The following is a 23,719-nucleotide window of genomic DNA, read 5'->3' as shown; positions in this document are numbered from 1 at the left end:
CAAACACAATCAGGGTATTCAATAAGCATATAAGGGTTTTCACTCAAGGGTATTTAATAAACAATAGCCATCATACTTATGGATAAATCGCTTCAGGAAGCAACTCGTAGAACTTTACAATTTTGGAAGAGCAGATTTCAAATGAGTATAAGCGTACGGCTGGTATTGACAGTGCCCATGATTGCCGGCCAGCCCTTGACAAAAGCTCGTCTCGTATGGTCGTCTGTCTTTCATATAAAAAACCTCCATATTGTAATATTAATATATTTTCACTAAAACCAAATTGTATTAAATGCCATTTAAAAGAAACACGTGCGAAGCTTCGTCACGTTCCATTCCGGTACGAAATTCAAAAGGTTATAAGCCGTGATCTCTCGTCTTAAAATTTACAAGAAATAATGACCAAAACTTTAAGGAAAATAAAGTCCAATACAACTTCCCCAAAAGAAAAACGAAACGATAATTTATTTTTTAGAACACGTTGATCCTTCGAACCCAATACGACGTCACTAACCTCTCACGTACCTACGTGGAAACATTAAGAAGGAGTTGTACAGGCTTACTTTCCCATATCTTAGTTTGGATTCCAAGCAAGCGAATCGTGAAGCGCAAAGCGAACATAATTATACAATCTGTATAAACAGTCCATAATACGTCATTATTTACGAATAAGTGTCCTAAAAATATTACTGAGAACCGCTAAACACACATACACAATATAATCACGTAACTCGAGGTGATTCCTGCAGTATTTTCATAGAATGCGTTCGTTATCTGAGGCGCCGCGGGCTCGGTGGTGGGGATGCGATTTCCACGTTTTATATACACGTTCGAGTCCCGCCGTCGTTCACACGTATAGTATACGCGATCGCGTACGGACGTATTGAATAGAATGTGTAATATGTGTACTCGCGACGTAACGCTGGAGGCTCCTACGCCACCGAAAGTGTCACGTACTTTAGAGCGAATGAAGTTGAAACATAATATCACCACAGACCCTGTCAACGAGGAGAAGCAGAGAGAGGTGGAGTACCAGCCGGACCTCCTGGCCGTGTCCACTCAGTACACGAAAATTGCTTATGATGTCTTCAAACAGGCTGTCGTGAGACTACAAGAGTCGAAGGCATACGTGTGAGTATCTTTCCTTTTGTCGAACGCAACTAAACCGCGACTGTGCACAATCGATTGAATTGCAATCAGTTTTATAATTGCCACGTGAAGTTTTATATGCTTACTTTCTTTAACATTTGTTTGCTTTAATAATATTTGCCGCAATGTACTACAAGTAAGGTTACCACACGCCGCAGCAATGGAGAAACGAACGTGTGCAATTATATGCGGTTTTCATCGGACATAAGTCAATTTCATCAAAACAATGAGAATAACGAGAAAACACGCTCATAATATATTCATCACTAGGTTCTTACGCAGATGAAAAATTCTAATCTGATAAAGAAAACCTTGGTGATGATCAACCAATACAATGCGCCAGGACCTACGCAGACACTGCCTTTCAACTACTTCTAATCATATTATTTGTACATTTGAACGTAACGACAACAATTCAATGATTTTGGACCAGGACCTTTGTTAAGTCTTCGTAAGAAGTAAGAAAAGTGTGTTCATACAGACTCAAAATTTTAAAAAGCTTCATGTTCATGGCATACGAAAAGAGACAGTCAAACGAGAAAACAAACAGGTTAATGTAATGACCTCACGTGTCTGTACGCACCGCCAACTACTTATATGGCATTTCCAAGTAAGAAAAAAAAAGTAATAATATGTAAAAAGCTTTTAGGTTAAAAAATGTACCTGTATTTGTATTAACCGATGAAAGCACAATCACACAAATACACGATAATTAATTTTTTATTCAAAACCGGTATTTAAATTGAGAAACTTAATATAAATTCAAAAAACGTACAGTATTTTTTTTATTACTCCGCATGCTGCCACGACATGATCCAATACGTAACTATATTATTAAAGTTTAAGTTTCCTGTTCGTCTAGAAGTGTAGAGTTTATAAAAATTCAAAAATACCGAAGGATTCCACAGCTATCGTAAACATTTTACGTAATATACAAAATCAAACAAATAAATAAATAAAAAAGTTTTCTGGGAACCTGGATTAACTTTTTTAAGACCTAATATCTGTGAAGAATCAGTACGCCGTTTGCCTCCCTCTTTTGCCCAGTTAGTTGTATCGAGCCCAATCATTACTATTTCACTGTTTTCAGAATTTTAAGGTACTGCAAAAATATACAAAGTAGGACTAACTAGTAGAACAGCCTCCCAAAGGCTATAAAATTAGATGCAAGGGTGTGACGATATCATTATATGATTAGTGATTCAACAACTAAATATTTGTATTGTGCTCATTTTTCCAATTCCTGTTTCTTATCAAACTCTCCCCGGTACAGTCGCGGGTGGTTCGCCCATCACACGTTTAATTAACAAAATCTATTAATTTCTGAAAGATTGTGAATAGTGATTTGTGAACACACTTTTCGTTACGCACAACCCTTTATCACTTATTAAGCGTTTAGCGTATTTCATTAAAGCTGATTTATTTTGGTTCACAACACCAACGGTTGGACAAGTTCTGTCAAGCGTCTTTTTTTTTTTTTTTTTTATTGCTTAGATGGATGGACGAGCTCACAGCCCACCTGGTGTTAAGTGGTTACTGGAGCCCATAGACATCTACAACGTAAATGCGCCACCCACCTCGAGATATAAGTTCTAAGGTCTCAGTATAGTTACAACGGCTACCCCACCCTTCGAACCGAAACGCATTACTGCTTCACGGCGGAAATAGGCGGGGTGGTGGTACCTACCCGTGCGGACTCACAAGCGTCTTTTTACAAGGTTGATATCCAAGTCTCACCTACAACTAACGGACTTATGATATAGCTTTATGATATAGGTAGGATAATTTAATGTTCATTCATCACCGGTCGACTAAATAATCTAAGATTCCAGCCTAGTAATCTAAGACTAGTATAGTAACTAGCAGTATACTGCGAGAGCGTATTTTAGCTGCAACAATCATATTAATTTCTTCTTCAATTCTACAACTAAGATTAGGTTCCCACTTGATCACCGGCATACATATGATTGATTAAAGTAGATGGGTTCCGCGCTCGGGGTCTCACTCGGAGAAAACATACATTGTAAAAAAAAGCTCTCCTACTTTAGATACCGAACACCTGCAGATGCACAATATACCCTACTGTCAGTCGAGTTAGAAAGTCCTGTCTACTCGTACTCCAACTGGAAACTTATCGGCTCGTAGCAGCACCGAGTGGCCTTTAGTTTCTTTCGTTTTATTCGTGCTGTTAATCAAACCGTTAATAATTGTAATAATTGTTCACAATTGTACACATAATAATTGCGTCAAACTTTTTAGTTCAGCTAGTTTAGTTAGTACCAGCTGACGTTCTTATGTTGTTAGCACAAGTGGACAAATGCACTAACAGTCCAATGGGTGACCCAATCTGTCGATGTGGCTGTCAGCCATTAGCAGTTCTCAGACACTCAACTTTTCTAAAATGTACACAACTTGATACATCTCGAAGTCTCAATTACTTTGGGGTCAAGAGTATCCCACGCCGTGTAATGGAACGCCATTACTTTGCGGCAAGAATATATGTGTGGGTTGTACCAACCCGCGCAGACTGACAAAACTACACTTTGAGACGTAGGCTCAAGACCGTAATATTATTATATTATTTCTGAAAAGACTAAATCTAGATTATCTATGTCAAGCCGTGACGAGGTCAGCTGTCTGCACGTCACGGTTTTATCTGTGACCTCGGCTACCAATCGCCCGACGAAAGTAAATCCGGATGGAAGTCGGCGGGAACGTTGGTTTAATGCCGGACATGGATTAGAACTGTTTTATTTTATACTTAAAGAAAATTTCCTTTTCTTACCCTTGTTACATACAAAGCAGGGTCGGCGCGGTTAATCCTCTTATCATGATGCATGGGAATTTGGTAACTATTACGACCATGGGGCTACCTGACGTCAACCTTCCTTAGGCTGTATGTCCACATAATAATATCCATTGCAACATGCCATAAGCACTGACTTCTTCGTTTGGTATTTCTTATAAAAGAATAAACTGCCAATAATAAATTTGAATCATAATCTGCTATTGAGGAGTGATAGATATTCCATTAAAATTGTGTTATCGGTAAAGTGATATGTTAATTAATATTATTAACATCGATGGTCTAAAACAGAAGAGAACTAACTCAATAAACCATTACAAGCATTATAAATTACAAGCGTTACATGTAATCGTGATTTTTTTTTGCCGAATCCCAAACATGTGCCCTATTTATGAAAAGTAACGTGTAATCAGACACCAACGGTACAATATCACTTAGATAGCAATATGTAAAGCTCGCTTACTGTATACGATATAGAATTCAAATTATCCTTCTTCATTACAATAGCTTCATCGAAGACATCCCAAAAAATAGCGATCCACAACCTGTCCGCCATCGCAACGTATCTAATATAAAGCGAGAATTTTAGCAATTTATTATCTAGAACATCGATATGACCTATTTAATGCCCACATTCGTATATATTAACACATCGCTGTTAATTAAAACAAATTGCCTATAACATTCGGGTGTGAAGACGCATCAATTTTAATTATTGCATATGAAGGGGGTCGCCCCAAACAATTTATATTAATTCCGGGGGACCCGTGGAGTTCTTAACAAAAGGTTTCAATTTGATCGAAACTATGATTGGTGTTACATTATATATACGAAGGAATTCATTATATTAGTAGCCTCTTTAAACGTAATTAGACGCTATTACATAACGTTACTTAAAAGAACAGTCGATCAGAGGAGTTTTAAAGGAATAGATAATCAAATTGTGTATCTCACTGTGTCATTGCAACTATGTACAGGCTAGGATGATGTGACCAGGGTGCAAGCAGGGTGGGACTAATGACACTTCGACCTCATATGTCTCAATGTGGGTGGCGACAATCGCATCGTAACGTCTATAGACTTCAGAACCCACTTAACACTACATAGGCCATGCTAATATAGATGCTAAACCAAAAAAATAATAATACTGTTTTCGACGCGCTTTTCTTCGAAGCAATTGCCGTGTAAGCTTCTTAGGCTATGTACTTTCTTTTTCCTAAGAAGTTAAGGTACGTTGGGTCGAGACACGACAGACACATTGATCGTTAAATTGTGACTATATCTTTTGTAGCAAATGTAAAACTATCACAACATAGTGACAAATTGTTTCTCTCTTTATAATTACAATACCTACCATTAAATACATTTTAATTGACGTTACATTGTATTCACGTATGTACATTTATCTAAATACGTGTTGTAACTTACCGCAGATAAGTTGTCGCCACTCTGACGTGTGCTATTTCAATCAACTTCTAAGTTAGAAGACAGACAATGCAACGACATGAACTTATCTTAATAACATTATTTACAGTTTCCTTTATTCGTATTAGGACTGATAGACTTCTGGTTCGGCGGCAACACGAACGCCTCTCAATCAACAGGGAGCAGTTTTCAAATGGAGCGCGCATCCTGTTTGTATCTAATGTAAAGTGCATCGTCATCTGTTATTTGTGCCTAATAGCGCGCGCTGAGAAAGACATGCGGGTGTCGAAACATTTGAAAAATAACTTTAATTGTATTGCCGATCTATCAGATCGGATTAAAAACATCTTTGTATTAGTCGACATCCATATTATATATTGCCGTTCCCTCCTCCCGAACTAGTCTTCTGTGAAAACAATTTCTATAAAACATTAAGGAAAGTTTTGGCTACATCTGTATGTTTTACTATTGTTTCACGGACGTAGAGCGTTTCGATTAGAAAAATGCGAAATAAATAAGTAATTTTCGTGTATTTAGAATGACTTTTATTACTTGTAATATAAAAAAACAAAAGCATATGTCGCCGGTGGAGAAAGATCAAACACCAAACTATCTATAAATTAAAAAAGCACCGTGACAACGAGGCCGACCATCACAGAGTGACTCTTAAACCCGATTCAACTACAAATCTCTGTTTATAACAACCAAAGTGACCTAATTGAGTTATCTTCACGTGATTGTCTCACATTTTCGCACATCCTAAAGACTTGCCAGCAAATATTTTGACTACACTCCAAGACTATTCGGTTCATGCAAAAAATATAATGCGTAATGTTGGTTTTGCACGTACCTAATTGTTTATATTTACGTTGCTTTTTATTTGTATCTTTCTCCACACATCGAGTATATTTAGAAGTCTGTCGACGACACGACTGCCGGTCCCAGTTGAAACTCAACATGTAGCTGAAATAAAATGTCATGTATCCAAAACATTCTCAAGAAAACTAGGAAACTTTCAAAACAGTTCTGATAAACTGTTTGTAAAAAAGGAAAGAATATGCATTCTGGGCTGTCTCACTAGTACAATCTTTACTCGCATAAAAGGAGAAACAATCTTAATTGTTTCTCGCCTTTATGTAATTCGGACTGAAACAAGAACAAGTTTTAACAATGGCTATTTTAGACTAGAACTAACTCTACAAATCTGAAAATTACACAGTTTTGTGCTTTCAAGAACTCTTCTTTCATTTATAGTTACAATTTATAATTCAGTTCAGTTATAAATTATCTATTCAAGGTCCATTGCCCACAGCCGCATTAGATACGATTTGATGGCCCATTTGGTGTAATGTAAATATAAGACCGGCACTTATTAACTTACCTGTAATTAAATACATAAAATGAAACATGTCTGCTTCGTGCAAACGCCGGCTGTAAAATGACCAAACGAGTGCAAATTTCAACGGAAACAGTCATTAAACTAACTATTTATATACGTTTTATCGAGCAATCAATACAATTCCTTTAAATGAGTTTTTACTGCTTTTTCCCAGCACATTCTTCGCCTGCAATATTAAAAGCGGTTGATTTTATAAAAAGCCACCGCCACAAAACTTGTAATGGTTGCGTCATCTGCCTCAACAGAAACTTCTAGATTGCTTTATAAATCGATAATTTCATATCGTTCACTTTATTTGAAATATTTTTCTTCTTCTGAACTTTATCCTGTCTAAGTAGTCTAAGGGACAGCCAAACATGTATTGCTCGTCCACTCTTCTCTCTCTGTACCAATATTTAAATAGTACTCTCATATATCTGATTGATGTAATATTCACCAACACCTTTTTATCCACCTTCAAATGTAATTAATTTTTTTCACCAATAACATTATTTTACTCTATGATTAGTCAATAGTCAGTATCCAAATGAGGTATCCAGTTAGTTGTTATCAATTATTAAGGGATGTCCGTGGTGTTTCGAAGTTTCCTGCTCGTTTCATTAAATAAGTTAATTATAATTTTTTTGTTTTTTTTATACCTATGGTATTCTTTTTTTATCGTGAGAATAAGCAGCACGAGCCATTCCTCATTCACACTCCACCATACCATTGAAATGCGTCTTATCGTGATACAACAAAGGTTATTTTTCTATGGCCATCACATTGTGTTTTTCATAACAAATGCACCGATCTTCTAAACATTGTAAAGAGGTACGTGCATTCGAACACGTTTACATATGCTCGTGGATCGAACACCTGGGAAATTCTACTGCGTTCGGGATGCGTTCTCGGTATGAAAGGAGAGCGGTGGAGCGGAAGCTTTCTTACCAGGACGGGTGGACTCAGCCCAAAATGGTCCTATTAGCTCAAGGCAGCTACATCGACAAAGTATCACTAGATATTAAAGAGTTAGACATTCTTCATGGAAAATTACAATTTTACACAGTAAATGTTAACTATTTGAGTTAAAGCAATAATTGACGTGACTATAGTGATTGCACTCAGTGCAACCGTGTCCTCATTGACATAGAGGAATATTGAATTCGAAGTCAATAAACAGTTAAATGTTTTGAATAGAAAATTCTAGAAATAATAAGAAAAAGGAAAAATATACTACATCGCATTTCAAGATAAGATCATTACTGATTAAGATGCTGTGACGTCAATTAGAGACTGGCCTCATGATAGATCTGCAGATGTACACACAGATTGTTCCTACTTCAACTGATAAAGTATCAAAATTTAAAGGAAAAGACTTAGTTCTCATATTATTTTCTTATATTATACGCGTATTGATTTACTAAGTAAAGTTAATTACTAACTGAACCCAAGATTTACACAATCGTTAATCGAATACGTTTATCGGAATTTCGACCTCATTTCTCAAGGTGGATAAGTGATATTCATGTGATATTCATTCATTATGGCATTATGAATAAAAAATCGTGTGCCAATCTTCCCTAATAAAAATACATCAATGGCTAGTCTATATAAATAAATAAAAATGTTTTTTTATCAATAGTTTAAATTTTTTAAATTAATTATTAAAAAAATATATGTGCCTTTGTGTATTCATTCTACTCTTCATAATTGCTGAGGATTTTTCAAAATATAATAGTTTTTTTTTAAATAGGCTTGTTTGTGTGTTTATAAATTTTTATCATATTTTGTCTTGTTCAAATTTCAAGTTCTCTTTTGTATAAATTCTGTAAAATATGTTAGTTATCTTAAAATTGAAAGGCCTCCCGTATCAGAGATCGATCTCTTGTTAGACAGATGCGACCTTCAAATCTGCTCAGAATCAAAAGAGATTATCACCTTTTTATACGTCATTTACTGATAACACGAGATTTAAACAATTTTAATTCAAAATCGAAAGCACTGATAGCATAATTGGGTTATTGTTTTAATTATCAAGCCACATAACAGGGTTATGCCTTTTATAATTATATTTTCCAAGCTCAATACGACGCAAGCCGGTGTTATACATGAGCCACCCCCGGCATAGCGGTGCAACGTCTCTCATTACGTATAACGTTCAATCAATTTTGAAGGTCATGTTGTGACTAAAATGTGTTCACGAATACTCACAGCCAGCAGCCTTTTAATAACATATTTGTTTTGCAATTGATATGAAGCCCACAGCCACGCGCCCTACAAACGAGTAATGATGTCCATGTGATTGCATATCTTTATTTTGATTAAGTCGCGAGCTGAGTCAGATCACGAAGGGTATTTTTTCAATGATTAAAAATAAACATGGATTACTTTGATAAGCATCAAGAAAAACATGTTTGGTAAATACACAACACACAAGAAATGGAAGAGAAAGAACCGTGTGCTGGATTATTACAGTCTGTATCCATTTTTTTTTAAGACTTTGTGGAGTGGACGAGCTCTCAGCCCACCTGGTGTTAAGTGGTTACTGAAGCCCATAGACATTTACAACGTAAATGCGCCACCCACTTTGAGATGTAAGCTCTAAGGTCTCAACATAGTTACAACGGCTGCCCCACTTTTCAAACTGAAACGCATTTCTGCTTCACGGCAGAAATAGGCAGGGTGGTGGTACATACCCGTGCGGACTCACAAGACGTCCTACCACCAGTAACATTACATTTTTATAAACTGAAATGAATGTCTAGAATGCTACCTATAAGTGTTGTAGTATTACGTAGTGCTTAGGATTCGTGTACTAAACAACCAGTTACAAATGCCCTAGTAACTAGTGGGGACCCTACCGCGGTGTGCCGGTCCTTTAACACGACATATCCGTTTCTCTATCAGGCGGTCTGAGGCGAGATGGATTGCGTCTACGATTTGTGTCCGACAAAACTTTATATACATATATCATAATCGCCCACGATTTTTCTTGCCGACTTCTCGTAGCTAATGGAGGACTTAACTTTCCATCTATAACTATCAGATTCAAAGGCCTCAATATTAAAAAAATATCTGAATCGAGATGTGAGACCTTGTAATAACTATCCGTATTTCAATATATGTTTTACATTCAATTTCGTATGGAACAGACACAGCCATGCAATCATTTACAAATTTGTGGAGAGGGCGGATCTTAGAACTTGAAGTCCATGGGCTCATTTGAATTCCACGCATCATGAGTCATGGGAACAATCAGCTAAGACTAAACTACATATATAATATTTATGTCAAGTCCATAACCAAATTGCGTCTGTGTAGAAAGAATACGTTCCTTGAGTTGAAGTCAGTTCATAAACAGCCTTGAATCTGAACACGAAGGGGTTGTGGTTGAACAAACTTTAGTCAAACAATACGCTCTCACTGCCTCAGACATTTATTTACAGCATTCCTCGTTAAATTAGCAAAGGTATAAGTGCAAATGTGTCGTTACACTGTGAATCCCACACGAGTTGGCGCGACCTCACTACATATTGTTTCACGAACAGTATTTTGAAGATTTTATTTTATTATTTCAGTACGAAGTGAAGCGAGGTGCGTGGTTTTAAATAGCAGATTCTTTTATCTTTTCCTTTACTGTAACGTCTACCTTAGTGGAATAATTAAGAAAGAGAGTAAATTAACCCGTAGACACAGCCCATTGAGTTTGTCGCCGAATCTTCTCAGTGGGTCGGGATTCTGATCCGGTGGTAGATTCTGTGAAGCACTGCTCTTGCTAGGGCTAGTGTTAGCAACACCTCCTGGTTTGAGCCCCGAGAGCTCACCTACATGCTAGGGTAACGCTGATATAGCCTCTCAACGCTAGCATAGGCAGGAAAAAATTACCTATAATGTGCCTGCGAAATTGATTATATTTGTCTATCATTTATTTTCTATGCGTATATTTATATTAAAGTCGAAAAGAGGCCGTACATTACGTCATTTGTTGCCAAAGTGTTATAATACCAGGAACGATCCCTACAAATAGCATTAAAAGTAAACCATATTTTGAGTGTCTTCAAAGTTTATTTTTGTTTACTTAAACATTTAATTGGATTATTACGAAGACAATTTTAGACTTAAAGCATTCACAATATTTATATTTTCAGTTCGATCCCAATGTGTTAGTCATCATGAAATTAAATATAGGTGCTCATATTAGTGAGTTATTACAGTTTAATTTTTTCAGTTAAAACGAATCTTCCGTGTTTTTATTGGCACTGGTTTATAACTTCTGGAACGAATATCATCAATATCCAGGTGTTTGTAATAATAGTTGCAAATAGATATAAAAAATAAATGCGACACAAACAGAAGCCTTTGAATTAAGGAAAGACCTTTTTGAAATTAATTAAGAAACCATTCAATACATTAGCATGAAATTCAACAAAAAGAATTAGTCGTTAAGTTGTTCTCTTACAAACAGTATATGAATCGGTTCCTGATTTATATTCAATTAACGAGAACAAAATAAAGAAAAATAAATAAAAATCTTATTGCTAAATATTTTTTACCAAAAAAAGGTGAGCTGACAAGGACTGTAGTCACATTAACGAAAATATCACATTTTCATCTGTTCTTTTCGACTCCTGCAGAATTTTCGATAAATCGGATCGAAAAATCGTTAATTTCAGAAATCGAATAAGCATGTCTATGCCCCGGACCTAGTATCAGGTGGACCCTGAGCCCGTTCGCATTCGTAGTCAGTAACAATCACACAGGTCAAGCTAACAAATCATGTGGCCTTATAAATTTCCGTCTAATGGAAAATTTCCTGTGTCCTAAACATCGATGGTGATAAGCGACCGTGTTAAGGACCAGCCGCGACGTGTCCGACGGACGAACTGATAAGAGATAAGATTTTAGTAGGCCGGACGCCCGCGATGATAATGCGGTAGACTCTGGAATACTCGAACCTCCTAGCTGCGTAAAAGGAGGAACAACAAATCAACACATAGGTACTTTCATATGCATTTTAGATCATATCGTTTGTATTGGATGCTTAACGAAGAAGTCGATAACTAATATATCAATGTTAACGAGTTTCTTTTGATGGCAAACAAGGCAACGTTGTCACGTGCCTGCCGACTGCCAAGTATTTCCCTAATTAATGCTGAATGAACTGTTGCAACGCTTAGATTAGATTAGATCGCACTTTACTTCACACGAAAGTTTACTTTAGAAGCGCGTGTTTTCCAATTGATACACAAGGACAAGTGAGTTCTCAACGCCCCTGCCACCCCCTGTTGGAAGGTAGGCACAGGCGCCGCCACGCTTACTGCGATTTGAACAATACGAACAATATAAAAATACTGCAAACGAAATCGATGTCAGAATTATCAGAAAATGTTAAGAATGATTTCTGATATTATTTTGAAGGTGGTTTCAAAATAATTTTGTTCACTGCGTAACTGAAGCTATGTTTTTTTATTTATTGCTTAGATAGGTTGACGAGCTCACAGCCTACCCGCTGTTAAGTGGTTACTGGAGCCCATAGACATCTACAACGGAAATGCGCCACCCACCTTGAGATATAAGTTCCAAGGTCTCAAGTATAGTTACAGCGGATGCCCCACCCTTCAAAGTGAAACGCATTACCTACTGCTTCACGGCAGAAATAGCCAGGGTGGTGATACCTACCCGTGCAGACTCACAAGAGGTCCTACCACCAGTAAAAATGTAAGACCATTGTAGACACGACATAGTAACATGCTATAAGTATTAAATTAATAGTAATCAACGTTTCTTTAGTTCCGAAAGTAAAATGATATCATACTAGTTTTTAGCAAAATGACGTGATAGTAAGTTTCGTTATTTTGAAATGTCATGGACATAATAATATATTTTTTAAAAGATTACGTAAATTATAAAAACGAAAAGTTTTAATAACATAGTATTAGATGCAAGCTAAGACCTATACTTTACATAATAAAAATGATGACGATTGCGAAATTAACACAATGATCAGGGTGTAAGAAGAAACTTAAAACCTACATACTTAGCTCAGCTTTGTAAGAAATCGCTTGGGTCTTTTCTGTATGAGTAAATATAAATAAAATAGACCTAATCAAAATATCACAGTGTAGAGTCATTCTCATATATTCTCGTTAACAAGTACCTGTCTACTAGTCTCATACGTAAAGTGGACATTTCTGAAAATAACAGACGGTACGAGCTAAAAAACTAAAAGTGACATCTTTTACATTTTAATTTTATCATGATCATGATAAAATCAAAAAAATAAAATAAATAAAATCATCATTTTAATTTTATACAACAATGTAACTTAACTTTATGGGGGACCATTACACGGCGAAGATGTTTACCCGAGCGAGCGTTGCTCGGCACAGCGATGGTGGTGATGTTATTGAATTTAATTTCGAAAGAAAAATATTTAGATAATAAGTAATTAGTTTGGGTGGAGCGGGTAGACTCTGTAAGCACAGGAATGATCCATTGGAAAAATATAGGTATATTTCCTGGTGACTTTCGCATTTTCTGTGATTATTTGGCAGCCTATTAACTATATACTAATACTAGTAATGACACGCATGAAGGATTCTGTAACAATTTTCTGCCAGTAAACACTAACCAGAAAACGCAATGATTAAAATGTCGGCTTGATTTAATTGAACAAATTGTTAACTCAACACGCTTTCTTTCAAGGTTGAAAGACAAATTTTGATTAAAAACTAGTTAATCAACGATGTAACGGCAGGTGAGCCGCGATGACGTGACGCAGCACGTCACGGCGCCAACACAAGGTCACGCGGCGACGGTGTATCTCTGCACTTACTCGAAAGTCATGCTAAAATAACGTTGCCTTTTTTATGTATAGCTGCACATTTAGACACCAGCACGGAGGCGACAAAGTCTCCTTATTGGCGCTCGGGCTAGCTGACAAACAGAGACCTGGTTGTCTTCTCCTCTTCCACCGTGGCTAAAAGTAACTAATTTCAATATTAGTTTTTCCCACGATTAAGTGTTACACTGCTATTTTACGCCGTATTCATTTAGCTTTCTTCTCCTGCCTAATCGCTGGGTAGATGAGGCCACGGGCTCAGCTTGAGAGAATTGCTAACGCTGACTCTAGCAAGAGCAGTCCTTCGTTGAATCTACCACTGGAGTCGCGACCCACACACGTTAGTTTGTAACGCCGATACCTTCATCGTATTCGACGAGAACACTGACCGGGACTTTTTGCTTTTATTTTTGCTGTTGGTAATTTTTGTCATACAAATTAACAATACAGACTGTCTCTTTACGATATAAACCTATGGAAGCAACTAAAATGTTCTAAAAGAATATACATCGAGGTAGTTATCAACCATAATAATAATATATAATAAATCTAGAGTAAATACAATTATGTTAATCCTAGCGTGTGGACTGACGCAAGTTCGTATATTACGTCAATGCAGGTTATTTTAGGGTTGGCAATAGAAAGAAAAATGAAAGTGTTATTATATTCACAACTCTGGCTACGTTTTAGGCTGGTCAGAGAAATAAGTAAGTTAGATTTATATATTAAAATAAATTATAAGGGATGTTAAATATTTAATTAAAACTTGATATTTTTTTTAATACATATATTATTTTAAACGTTTCAAATACTCGAAAGTATTTGTTCGTGGACGACTGATTGGAGTGAGGAGGAAAGCGCGGGATGAGGCCGTATAAGTAAATTAGTATAATCACGCTTACGACTCGGGGAAACCGCAAAAAGTACTAAATTTAACACACGCATTCAAAGTGTCAGATTTTATAAAACCAACACAAAGTTAGCCTTGTTTTAAGGGCTCAAGCGCATTGAGATAAGTAGAGTGAGATACCAGTACCTTCGACTCTTGTCTCATGGTTCGACATTCACGTGGTGGGATACAGACGCCGCATGTCTGTATCCCACCACGGCTGCACAGGGTACCGGGCGGGCAATGAGCTGTTCATTCGCCCATCTAAGCGAACATTACACAACAGGCAGACAACGGAATGCACTCTGCGACTAATTCTCTGAGGATTTTGTTGTCTTCCTGGTCTACTGAACGACATTCCTCAAGTGCAATTGAGTCTGTCTGCAATTGAGTATTTAAAACCATTTGAATGTGCAAACTGCTTGCCATGTTTAGTCAGCATTAAAAAACACCCCAAGGCGGATGCACAATATCAGCACCCAGTATCATCGCCGCCCTCTTACCGTCCGGTTTTTGTCGTCCGGTCGTTTTCCGGTTTTGCGGTCGGCGACGATGCCGAAATAATTTAAGAGTTCAAGTTCAATGGCCTCCAGGACCGTATTTAGTGGCGCTTTCCACATGTCCTGCTCGAAGCGGTAAGGTTAATGTAGATGTGTAGTCCAATGTGTCCAGCAGTAAAGATAAATTATAGTGAAGATGAAAGTTCGGTGAACATAGCTAATAATAAATTGAATAATTACTTACTTATAATATGTTATCAAACTGTGAACAGCATCAAAGTTAGCTAGAAAGCTCAAAATATCACAATTATGCTGCGGGCGATTCTCTGAATACGTACGTAATCTTATTTGTGCGAACTTGAACGCATTGATTACAAAAACTCGTATTGTTTTCAACAAACACTTGAATGAATTATTCATTTATTTGGATTGCATTATGTTACCTGATCCGCGTGATCTTTTTGTTCTGACGAATACATTTAGGTTTATTTGTGACGCGGCGACTTTCATTTAAAATATTATTTACCGATTTTGAATCACTATTTTGAGATTTAGAGACAAGTCTCATAAAATCGATACCTTTTTTCACGACAATAAATTACACTACAGGTTTTTACATTTTTCTAATACATGAACATATAATATAATAATTTGTTTCATCTGGAAGCTACGCCGCGCGAGGTTCCCAATCGTACGTTCCTTTCCACTTTTCTCGTTTGTCATCTGATCATGTGATAAATAATCTCAATGACTTTACTGCTGCTACCGCTATTCGATGTCAACCAATTAACGAAATGAAGCTAAGATTAATCACTTTGCTTACCGCCTATTAATTGTACCACTCGTGCTTCATTCGGGACGCCGCGCCGCCGTTGATGTTCCCTTGAGAACTTGAAATTTCTGGTTAATGATTACAATTAATTATTTAACGGTAAGCGGTATATATATAGCTTGAAACATGCGATGAGAAGAACGTCATCCCGCTCTTCAAAGTGAGATGTACTATTCATTTATATCTTCGAAAATAGGCAGTACTGTGGCACAAACGCGTATAGAAGCAACACACAACACTATTACATTGCGACGGATTTTAGCAAGATTACGGTGCACTTGAGGTTAAGGAAATGCCAGTGGCTCCACAAGCACAACGGAATATAAAGATGGCATCTAAAAATGCGAGTACATTGCGATGAACCACATTATCTGCGTCGCCAACACACGTTTGAGAACTATTAGAGAATTTAAGGACCGATTATCGCATTTTGCGTGTTGAACGAGAAGTACTCTAAGGAGTTTTTTGAAATGATCCGTCATATTTTAATCTCCTTGTAAAATACCCCTACAGTAAGAATATTATAGCATTATTTATTAGATTCCGTTTAAAGGAATAATGTTATATTTTTTATAGTTAACAGTTAATACAAAATGGTAATTTTGAGAATAAGCCTCTTCTAGCATTGTCATTCTTACTTGGATAAATATCCTATTGTTATCGATAAAACCAAAAATAGATGCATTATCTTTATGATCTGTAGATTTAATCTGACTTCAAGTACCTGTTTGCTATTTTAAGAAAATGCTAAAAGAAAAATATTACACTACGACAGTGTCATGCGGTCTCATGCGTGCCCCCCGGCCAAGCAGTTGCATATTCAAGATAGAATACGTAATACTATGCATGTTTCTGAAAATCATACTCCTATTTCTAATCTCTATTATTATGCTAGCAACTTATAAGGTGTGTTGACTGTGTGGGTCACAAAGAAAAAAAAACAATATAATCTAATCAAAAACCTTCCTATTTAATGTTGAAATCGGTAAAAATTTGACCTCACCGAGAGATCATTACGAAAACTGATTAACATTCACACCAAGCCTGATCAGTGTAATGAGAGTTCTAGAGGTCATTCGCTACGCAACGGTTCTATTCTACGTCTCTTGACAGCAAGGAGATCTCAACATATCCAGTGAGCTCTCTGAGATGAGAGCAGAATTTATTGAACAGATTATGTGTTGGTAAAAGTATCTACACGCATTGGATAATTGTACTGCACAATATTGACAAGCGGTATACGCACGCAGTAATATTGTTCCAGGTAATAGTCTAGTCACCTCAACGTGCCCACGTGAGACTTAGCACGTCGTCCAACTCCAGCCGATAAGAGCCGACGTTCGCGGCCTACTGATAAAAAGAAATCGTTGCGTAATTCTCGTAAACGTTTCGCGCAATGTGGAGAAATTATTCACGTTTTGAGGCACGCGCTCTGGCTCAGTCCATGCACGCCGACACATGCACACAGGCACATGCAATGTCCTAAAATAGCTTCAATGAAGTATTAAGATTGATTTATCTGCTCTGTATTTTATCGGTCGATACCTGTTCTATACTAATACTAGCGACTCGCCCTCGCTTGACTTGTTGAACTTTCTTATAAACCAATGGGATATTTGCAGCACGTAATCTATCAATACTATGTAAAACGCCATAAGGTAACATTAGAAAATGGAATATGGTGGTTAAGTTTTCTTAAACTTTCTAATTTTCCGCGTAATTTTCTTATTTTTTTTATAGAACATTCTCCTGGCAATAACAAAAAAAAACAAAAAAAAATCCAATTCGTTGCCGGCGTTCAAAAGTTGTGTGCGTACGTACATACATCACGCAGATTCATTTTTATATATATAGATTTCGACATCGTTTTTGAGAGATATTAAATAAAACAAAAGATTTTAATGAAATTCAACATCGTAACAGTTGTTCCACCAGTACGTCGCTGCCGGGCCGTGGTCCAAACCTTGGACAAGTACAGTAATGTAGTCACTATTGACTCACACGACAAAGGAACCAATTCATTAAGCTCAACTTGACTAGAGCGCGCACGAGTTGTGCAAATTGCTGCTAGATCACCACTAACATTGATATCAATACGAACTTATCCCAGAATGATGCGTTTACTAATATAATCCACAACAATGAACCAACAAAAATCGATTTTAAACAATGTATGCACATAAGTACGTACTATAACAATCAGTGGGCGTGTCGGCTTTAAACAACAATCAAATTGCGATAGTAAATGACTGATTTCAACTGATGTTTGTCGCACGTCATCAGACACAATCGGAGCGGGATAAACAAGTTTAAAATCGGTTGCCATCGACGTGACTGAAATGTTTTCGTCATACTCTTTCCTTGAATTATATTTTTTGTTTGTACATATTTAAAAAATTACGAATTCAGTTAGATTCAAAATTAGATAAAATGATTAAAGAGATATTAATTCGCTAACTAAAGCACCACAGTAGTAGTCAATAGAATTCGTACATATTATATGCTCCTGGCGACCCCCCTCACTCAGTATCCTCGTGGATTAATATTCGAGCTGGGCCATTAATCTAGTCTCTTTCTTAGGCTCTACTTTAATTATTAATTCATATGTATTTATTATCGTCATAGCGACTAAAACTAAAACATAAACGAATTAGTGCTTAGTTGTGCAAGTAATGTGATACTGGTAAAAACGACCGACGCCACATATTATGTAACTACCACCAATATAATTTGAAATTGGTTACAGTTTTATCACTTTAATCATAATCATCACTATAATAACTCATCTACATTTTTAAGTCTCAAAATCTTATTTTTATCGGAACTTCTAAGCTTCGGGTTCTTGGCTCGGCAGGAATGTGAATGCATCTCAAGCAATTGTCATAAGTTTCAGAAAAGTCTAGGGCACGGAAATGTTAAATTTTCAAAACCATTTCTAGATTTTGTAAATGTTTTAAATGTATTGAAAAGCTTCATGATTGTCAGAAGGGAGAGGCTGTTGCTACGACACATTTAAACAGTGATTAACTAAGTTAAGGTAAACTGCTTAGCAAAATAGAATATCCTCGGAGCACAAACACACGCAGATGGTAACGCGGTGAGTACATGACGCGCCTGAGTACACATTACACTGTACCACGCCAGGTGCCCGTGTCGGCAAATATTGAATAATGCACAGTGTGTTAACAAGACGTTCTACAGTTTCATTGCAAATTCACGACTACCGACCAGACGTGACCTCGCATGACGCCAACCGCCGATAACACATCCAATCCTAGCAGTAATTTTTTTTTTTTTTTTTTTATTGCTTAGATGGGTGGACGAGCTCACAGCCCACCTGGTGTTAAGTGGTTACTGGAGCCCATAGACATCCACAACGTAAATGCGCCACCCACCTTGAGATACAAGTTCTAAGGTCTCAAGTATAGTTACAACGGCTGCCCCACCCTTCAAACCGAAACGCATCACCGCTTCACGGCAGAAATAGGCAGGGTGGTGGTACCCATCCGCGCGGACTCACAAGAGGTCCTACCACCAGTAATTACGCAAATTATAATTTTGCGGGTTTCATTTTTATTACACGATGTTATTCCTTCACCGTGGAAGTCAATCGTGAACATTTGTTAGGTACGTATTTAAATCTTCCAACCCTAATAGTACGATGACGTAGCTTGTGACATGACTATTGTTCACATGGACGGTCAAACTATTCTTTACGCTGGCTTGAACTTCTGATACTAGACAGATTTTCGAGTATAGTTGTCGTAGGAAAATCATTGTAATGACCGGTCACCGCCCTCGTCGAATCCGTCGCTTGCGACGAAGGGCTCGACGAGCGAACTAACCCATAGACACAGCCCACATTCTCGCCGGATCTTCTCAGTGGGTCGCGTTTCCGATCCGGTGGTAGATTCTGCGAAGCACGGCTCTTACTAGGGTCAGTTTTAGCATCACTCCGGTTTGAGCCCGGTGAGCTCACCTACTAGTTATGGTTACGCTGAAATAGCTCAAGGCTATCAGCTTAGGTAGAAAAAAAAATTGTAATGAAACGGTAAATAACATTTAGATATTTTGTGAACAGTATAGCGACACGGACATCGCAGCCGTTCCACGTGGCGCTGGCGCTGCTGGTGCTGCTGGCGTGGATGAGCCGGCCCGGCTCAGCTAGTAACGTCCGCGGCTGGAGGGCGCTGTACGTGGGGGCCGTGGCCACTCACCTCGGAGCTCAGATATGGATGACGCTTGTGTCCGGTTAGTATCTTTATTTCTTCTAACAAATAGTTTTTGTCTGTTTGTCATTGTGTTTGTTACACTCTGTGCACAACGCCAAAACAAACTGAATTTTCACTTACATATTCAGATTAAGTAATTAGTCTGATGTTTGTTTTATTGTGATCAATTCATAAAAACCAAATATGCTGTAATTAGAAAGTCACTTGATAATACAATCCGCGTCTTAATTTACATGTTATCCTGCATACGAATATAAGTACCAGAATCGCTTTACAGAAAAAGCAAAGCACATCCAAGTTTCCACTTAAGTAATGTTTATATCACAAAAATATCTGTTTTTGTATATTAATTACAGACGTTCACTAAATACCAGTGAACGCCTGTTAATATCACTAAACACAACGTAATTTAAGTCAATCTCCCGGTTACTGTGGCGTATAGATGGCGGTCCTCCGCTACGGGAAACAAACGCTGACTTAAAAATGTTTAAATTAACACAAAAACATGTTGCGATCTAGTTAAGCTGCTTTCTTCAATTACATATTCGTAATCAGCTTACGCATTTACGTGTGTATGTCTGTGTGTGTGTGTGATTAGGTATGCCCTCACTGTAGTCTATAAGTTATAAGTGAGAGTTTTTTATGGTGCTGGTTTAGAGATCTTCAAACGATTTTGCTACTTTGTATTACACGGTAGCTTTATGTGTTTCATTTCTAACATAACTAGCGTTGAGTTACCTAAGTACAAATTATTGAAGGGAGAAATAGCGAGTGCTTATGAATTAAATTGATGGATAGGCTCAAATATAAGTGAAAAAAGTAGCAAGTCTTTTTTCTATATCATACACGTTTGAACAACCCACGGACATCCCGGTGTTGAATGCTTACAAGATCTCAGAGATTATTAGAGAGATTAATCAGAGAGAATATTGTGAGTGCCACCATTCATATTAAACAGCTGAAAGAAAATCCAAAAAAAACAATATTAATAATTTGTGGTTTTGACAAGTTATTAAAATTTAATATCATTCGCCGAACTACTCCGCCGTATAGGGTTGCACGCTTCGTGTTGATTGCGTGTTGGACGCGACGACGTCGTTACGAGATGTGAAGTTCTCAGTAAAATTCGTCCGACCTGGGAGCCGTTCAAAACGGGTTTAAAATATTGGAAATTGTATTGTGACAAGAGTAGCGTGAGGCAAACAATAACGTGGACACACACTAGAACAAACACGAACATATTTGATCAATTCTATTCATGTGTCGACTTATTATTTTATTAGATTATGGTAGAGTTAACATTGTTATTTGTATTTTGACATTCAACAAGTGTGTCATACTGACATCTAAGTTGAAATAAATTATTTTGAATTTGAATTAATGTTAGGTATTCGTGAAGGGAAATTCAAAAATATTATTCACGAATAACAGAATACGTTTTACTACACTTCATGTCTGTCACTGTCTCGACGGGCGTTATGTTTGTGTATATCTGTACTCAAAATTGTTCATTCCAATTACCAGCATGTGTTTTTTATTGCTTAGATGGGTGGACGAGCTCACAGCCCACCTGCTGTTAAGTAGTAACTGGAGCCCATAGACATCTACGACGTAAATGTGCCACTCACCTTCAACCATTTTCAAAAAGTCACGCGTAGATAACGAGAATAGCTCACAGAATGACTTGGCATCCACGGGTGGCCTATCACTAAGCGCCCCACACTGTTAACTGTATGCACGAAGATTTCAAATTTATAAATAAAATATGTCCACATTAATTATTTAATTATAATTTGATTAAAATATGCGTATTTTTATGAGTTGTTCTGTATGATGAGATACAAATAGACTTTCCATTACCATCGTCGAGGCCAATCAAACCACCAAAATCAATACATCACGTGTTTGATGGTGAAATACCATTTAAAAATCGGTCAAAATTGAACTTAAAGAGTCTTTACATTCTCACATGTAGTTAAATTTCGAGTTCAGAACGTGAGTAAAGTCAGGTGGGCCACGACCGGCTCCAGTCTGCCCAGATACATCCATAAACAACATTTAAAGCAGTCTGAATAATAGGAATTATAACCCAGATACAATATAAATACAGACATGTTTTATCTGTCTAATTACAACACCATATTAAAGGACACCGCTAGCAGATGCATTGTTCCAGATACGTCCACAATAAACACATGTTTATTTACATTTAAGTACTTTTAATTGCCTCGGTTTACCCAAAAAGTCCAAAGATCTATTAAATGAGACTTAGAGTTTAACATTGTGTGTTTTAGTTCTTAATATGAGATTATAGTACATTATCAACTTAAATGGAATGTAGTTAAGTTTAGTTGCCCTTAAGGCTTGTCATAAATTAGTAACATTTAAATATGGGTTCAATTTCCCTGATACTCATAAAATATTCGTTACTTAACATAAAATATTAAAAACTAAATTTTATTTTCAATTGAAGCAAATCTTCGATTTAATTTCTAGAACATTATGACAATAACTTTAGAAACTCTTTATCTTAGAACATCAAAAACGGTGTACTTGACGAATTTAAGAATTAAAACCTTTCTTTTTAAAAGTAAATTATGTTTGACTTCATTTCGAGTACTCTACAATTATTTTTAAAATTCTTTTCGTAATTTACAGAGCATCTAAAGTGAGCTATGACATGAATCATTGCCGCGTTGCGTGCCAACCACCAAATCCAACCGAACATTTGGAATGACGTAAAACAAATTAGTACATAGCAGAATAATGATATAATTGCATGTAATTGTATTTCGGATGCACGTACTCGACATAAGGCGACCGTTTTCTTTTAATTGGAACCAAACAAGTACGTTTGTTGTACGGTTGAGTTTTTGTTTTTAAATTAATGATTTGAGAATTTACTTTTTGCTCTAAACGATAACCGCCGCACAACAACATGTCGATATCGGGTTTTACCGCAAAAATATATTGCTAAATTGTTTTGGTCTCGCAATAGGTGCTCTGTGAATACATTCGCCCTCCGCGGGTCATATTAATAACAGTTGTAGATACTGGGTCAAATTCAATGGACGATAATGGTCTTGGACGTAATACGCGCGGTACTGACACACTATGACCTAGAAATATAGAACTCATAGACAGTATGAGGTCCCAGACGCATAGACACCAATATGTTTTCTATTTTATACGCAAAACAATCATGTGTTCTGATTTGATAATTGTGACAAGACTACAGCCTTCCTTCTCCTCCAAGCCGGAGCGCACGAACTTTGCGGCAGAAAGTGGTAAAAAAAACATATGGGCACATGGAAACCTATTATCTTACTGGTATTAATCCAGGCCCAGCACCAAGAAAATAAGCCTCAGCACCAATAACCAATAAAACTGTTTATCTCCAGGTATCGTCCTATACTTCTCCCTTCCGAGACACGAGTTCGGCCGCGTGCAGACCATCCTGTTCCCTATCTACTACGCGTTCAACGCCTGCATGAGCTTGCTGGGACTCCTGGCGTACCTCCGCACACAGTGCCTTACGGAATTCGAGAACACCTCATGGATACAGGTCAGTTTCTTGCTTACGTTATGTGGACCTCAGCTACGGTCACCCCGAGAGCTGCGGCCAAGATCTTATGTTCATACTGTCTAAACTGTAAAAACAGTTTGC

The 23,719-nt window shown here is 37.2% G+C and overlaps 1 protein-coding gene and 1 long non-coding RNA gene across 2 annotated transcripts in view; one reads left to right on the top strand and one right to left on the bottom strand.

Moving 5' to 3' along the window:
* The first annotated feature begins 211 nt into the window (after positions 1-211).
* LOC101737430 (transmembrane protein 205) overlaps positions 212-23,719 on the top strand; it is a 31,090-nt gene continuing 7,582 nt past the window's right edge. The window contains exons 1-3 of the mRNA XM_004923811.5: positions 212-1,131; positions 19,902-20,071; positions 23,454-23,617. Of these exons, the coding sequence (XP_004923868.1) occupies positions 893-1,131; positions 19,902-20,071; positions 23,454-23,617 (573 nt within the window). The 5' untranslated portion in view covers positions 212-892. The remainder of the gene's footprint in view (positions 1,132-19,901; positions 20,072-23,453; positions 23,618-23,719) is intronic.
* Positions 5,903-6,841, bottom strand: LOC134198970 (uncharacterized). Its single transcript, XR_009973277.1, has 2 exons — positions 6,762-6,841; positions 5,903-6,343 (listed from the first exon to the last, which is right to left on the bottom strand). It is a non-coding gene; the product is annotated as an uncharacterized LOC134198970 (long non-coding RNA).

Source organism: Bombyx mori, chromosome 5 (genome assembly GCF_030269925.1).
Source record: "Bombyx mori chromosome 5, ASM3026992v2".
NCBI classification, from domain to species: Eukaryota; Metazoa; Arthropoda; class Insecta; order Lepidoptera; family Bombycidae; genus Bombyx; species Bombyx mori.
This window is presented reverse-complemented; position numbering and strand designations above follow the sequence as displayed.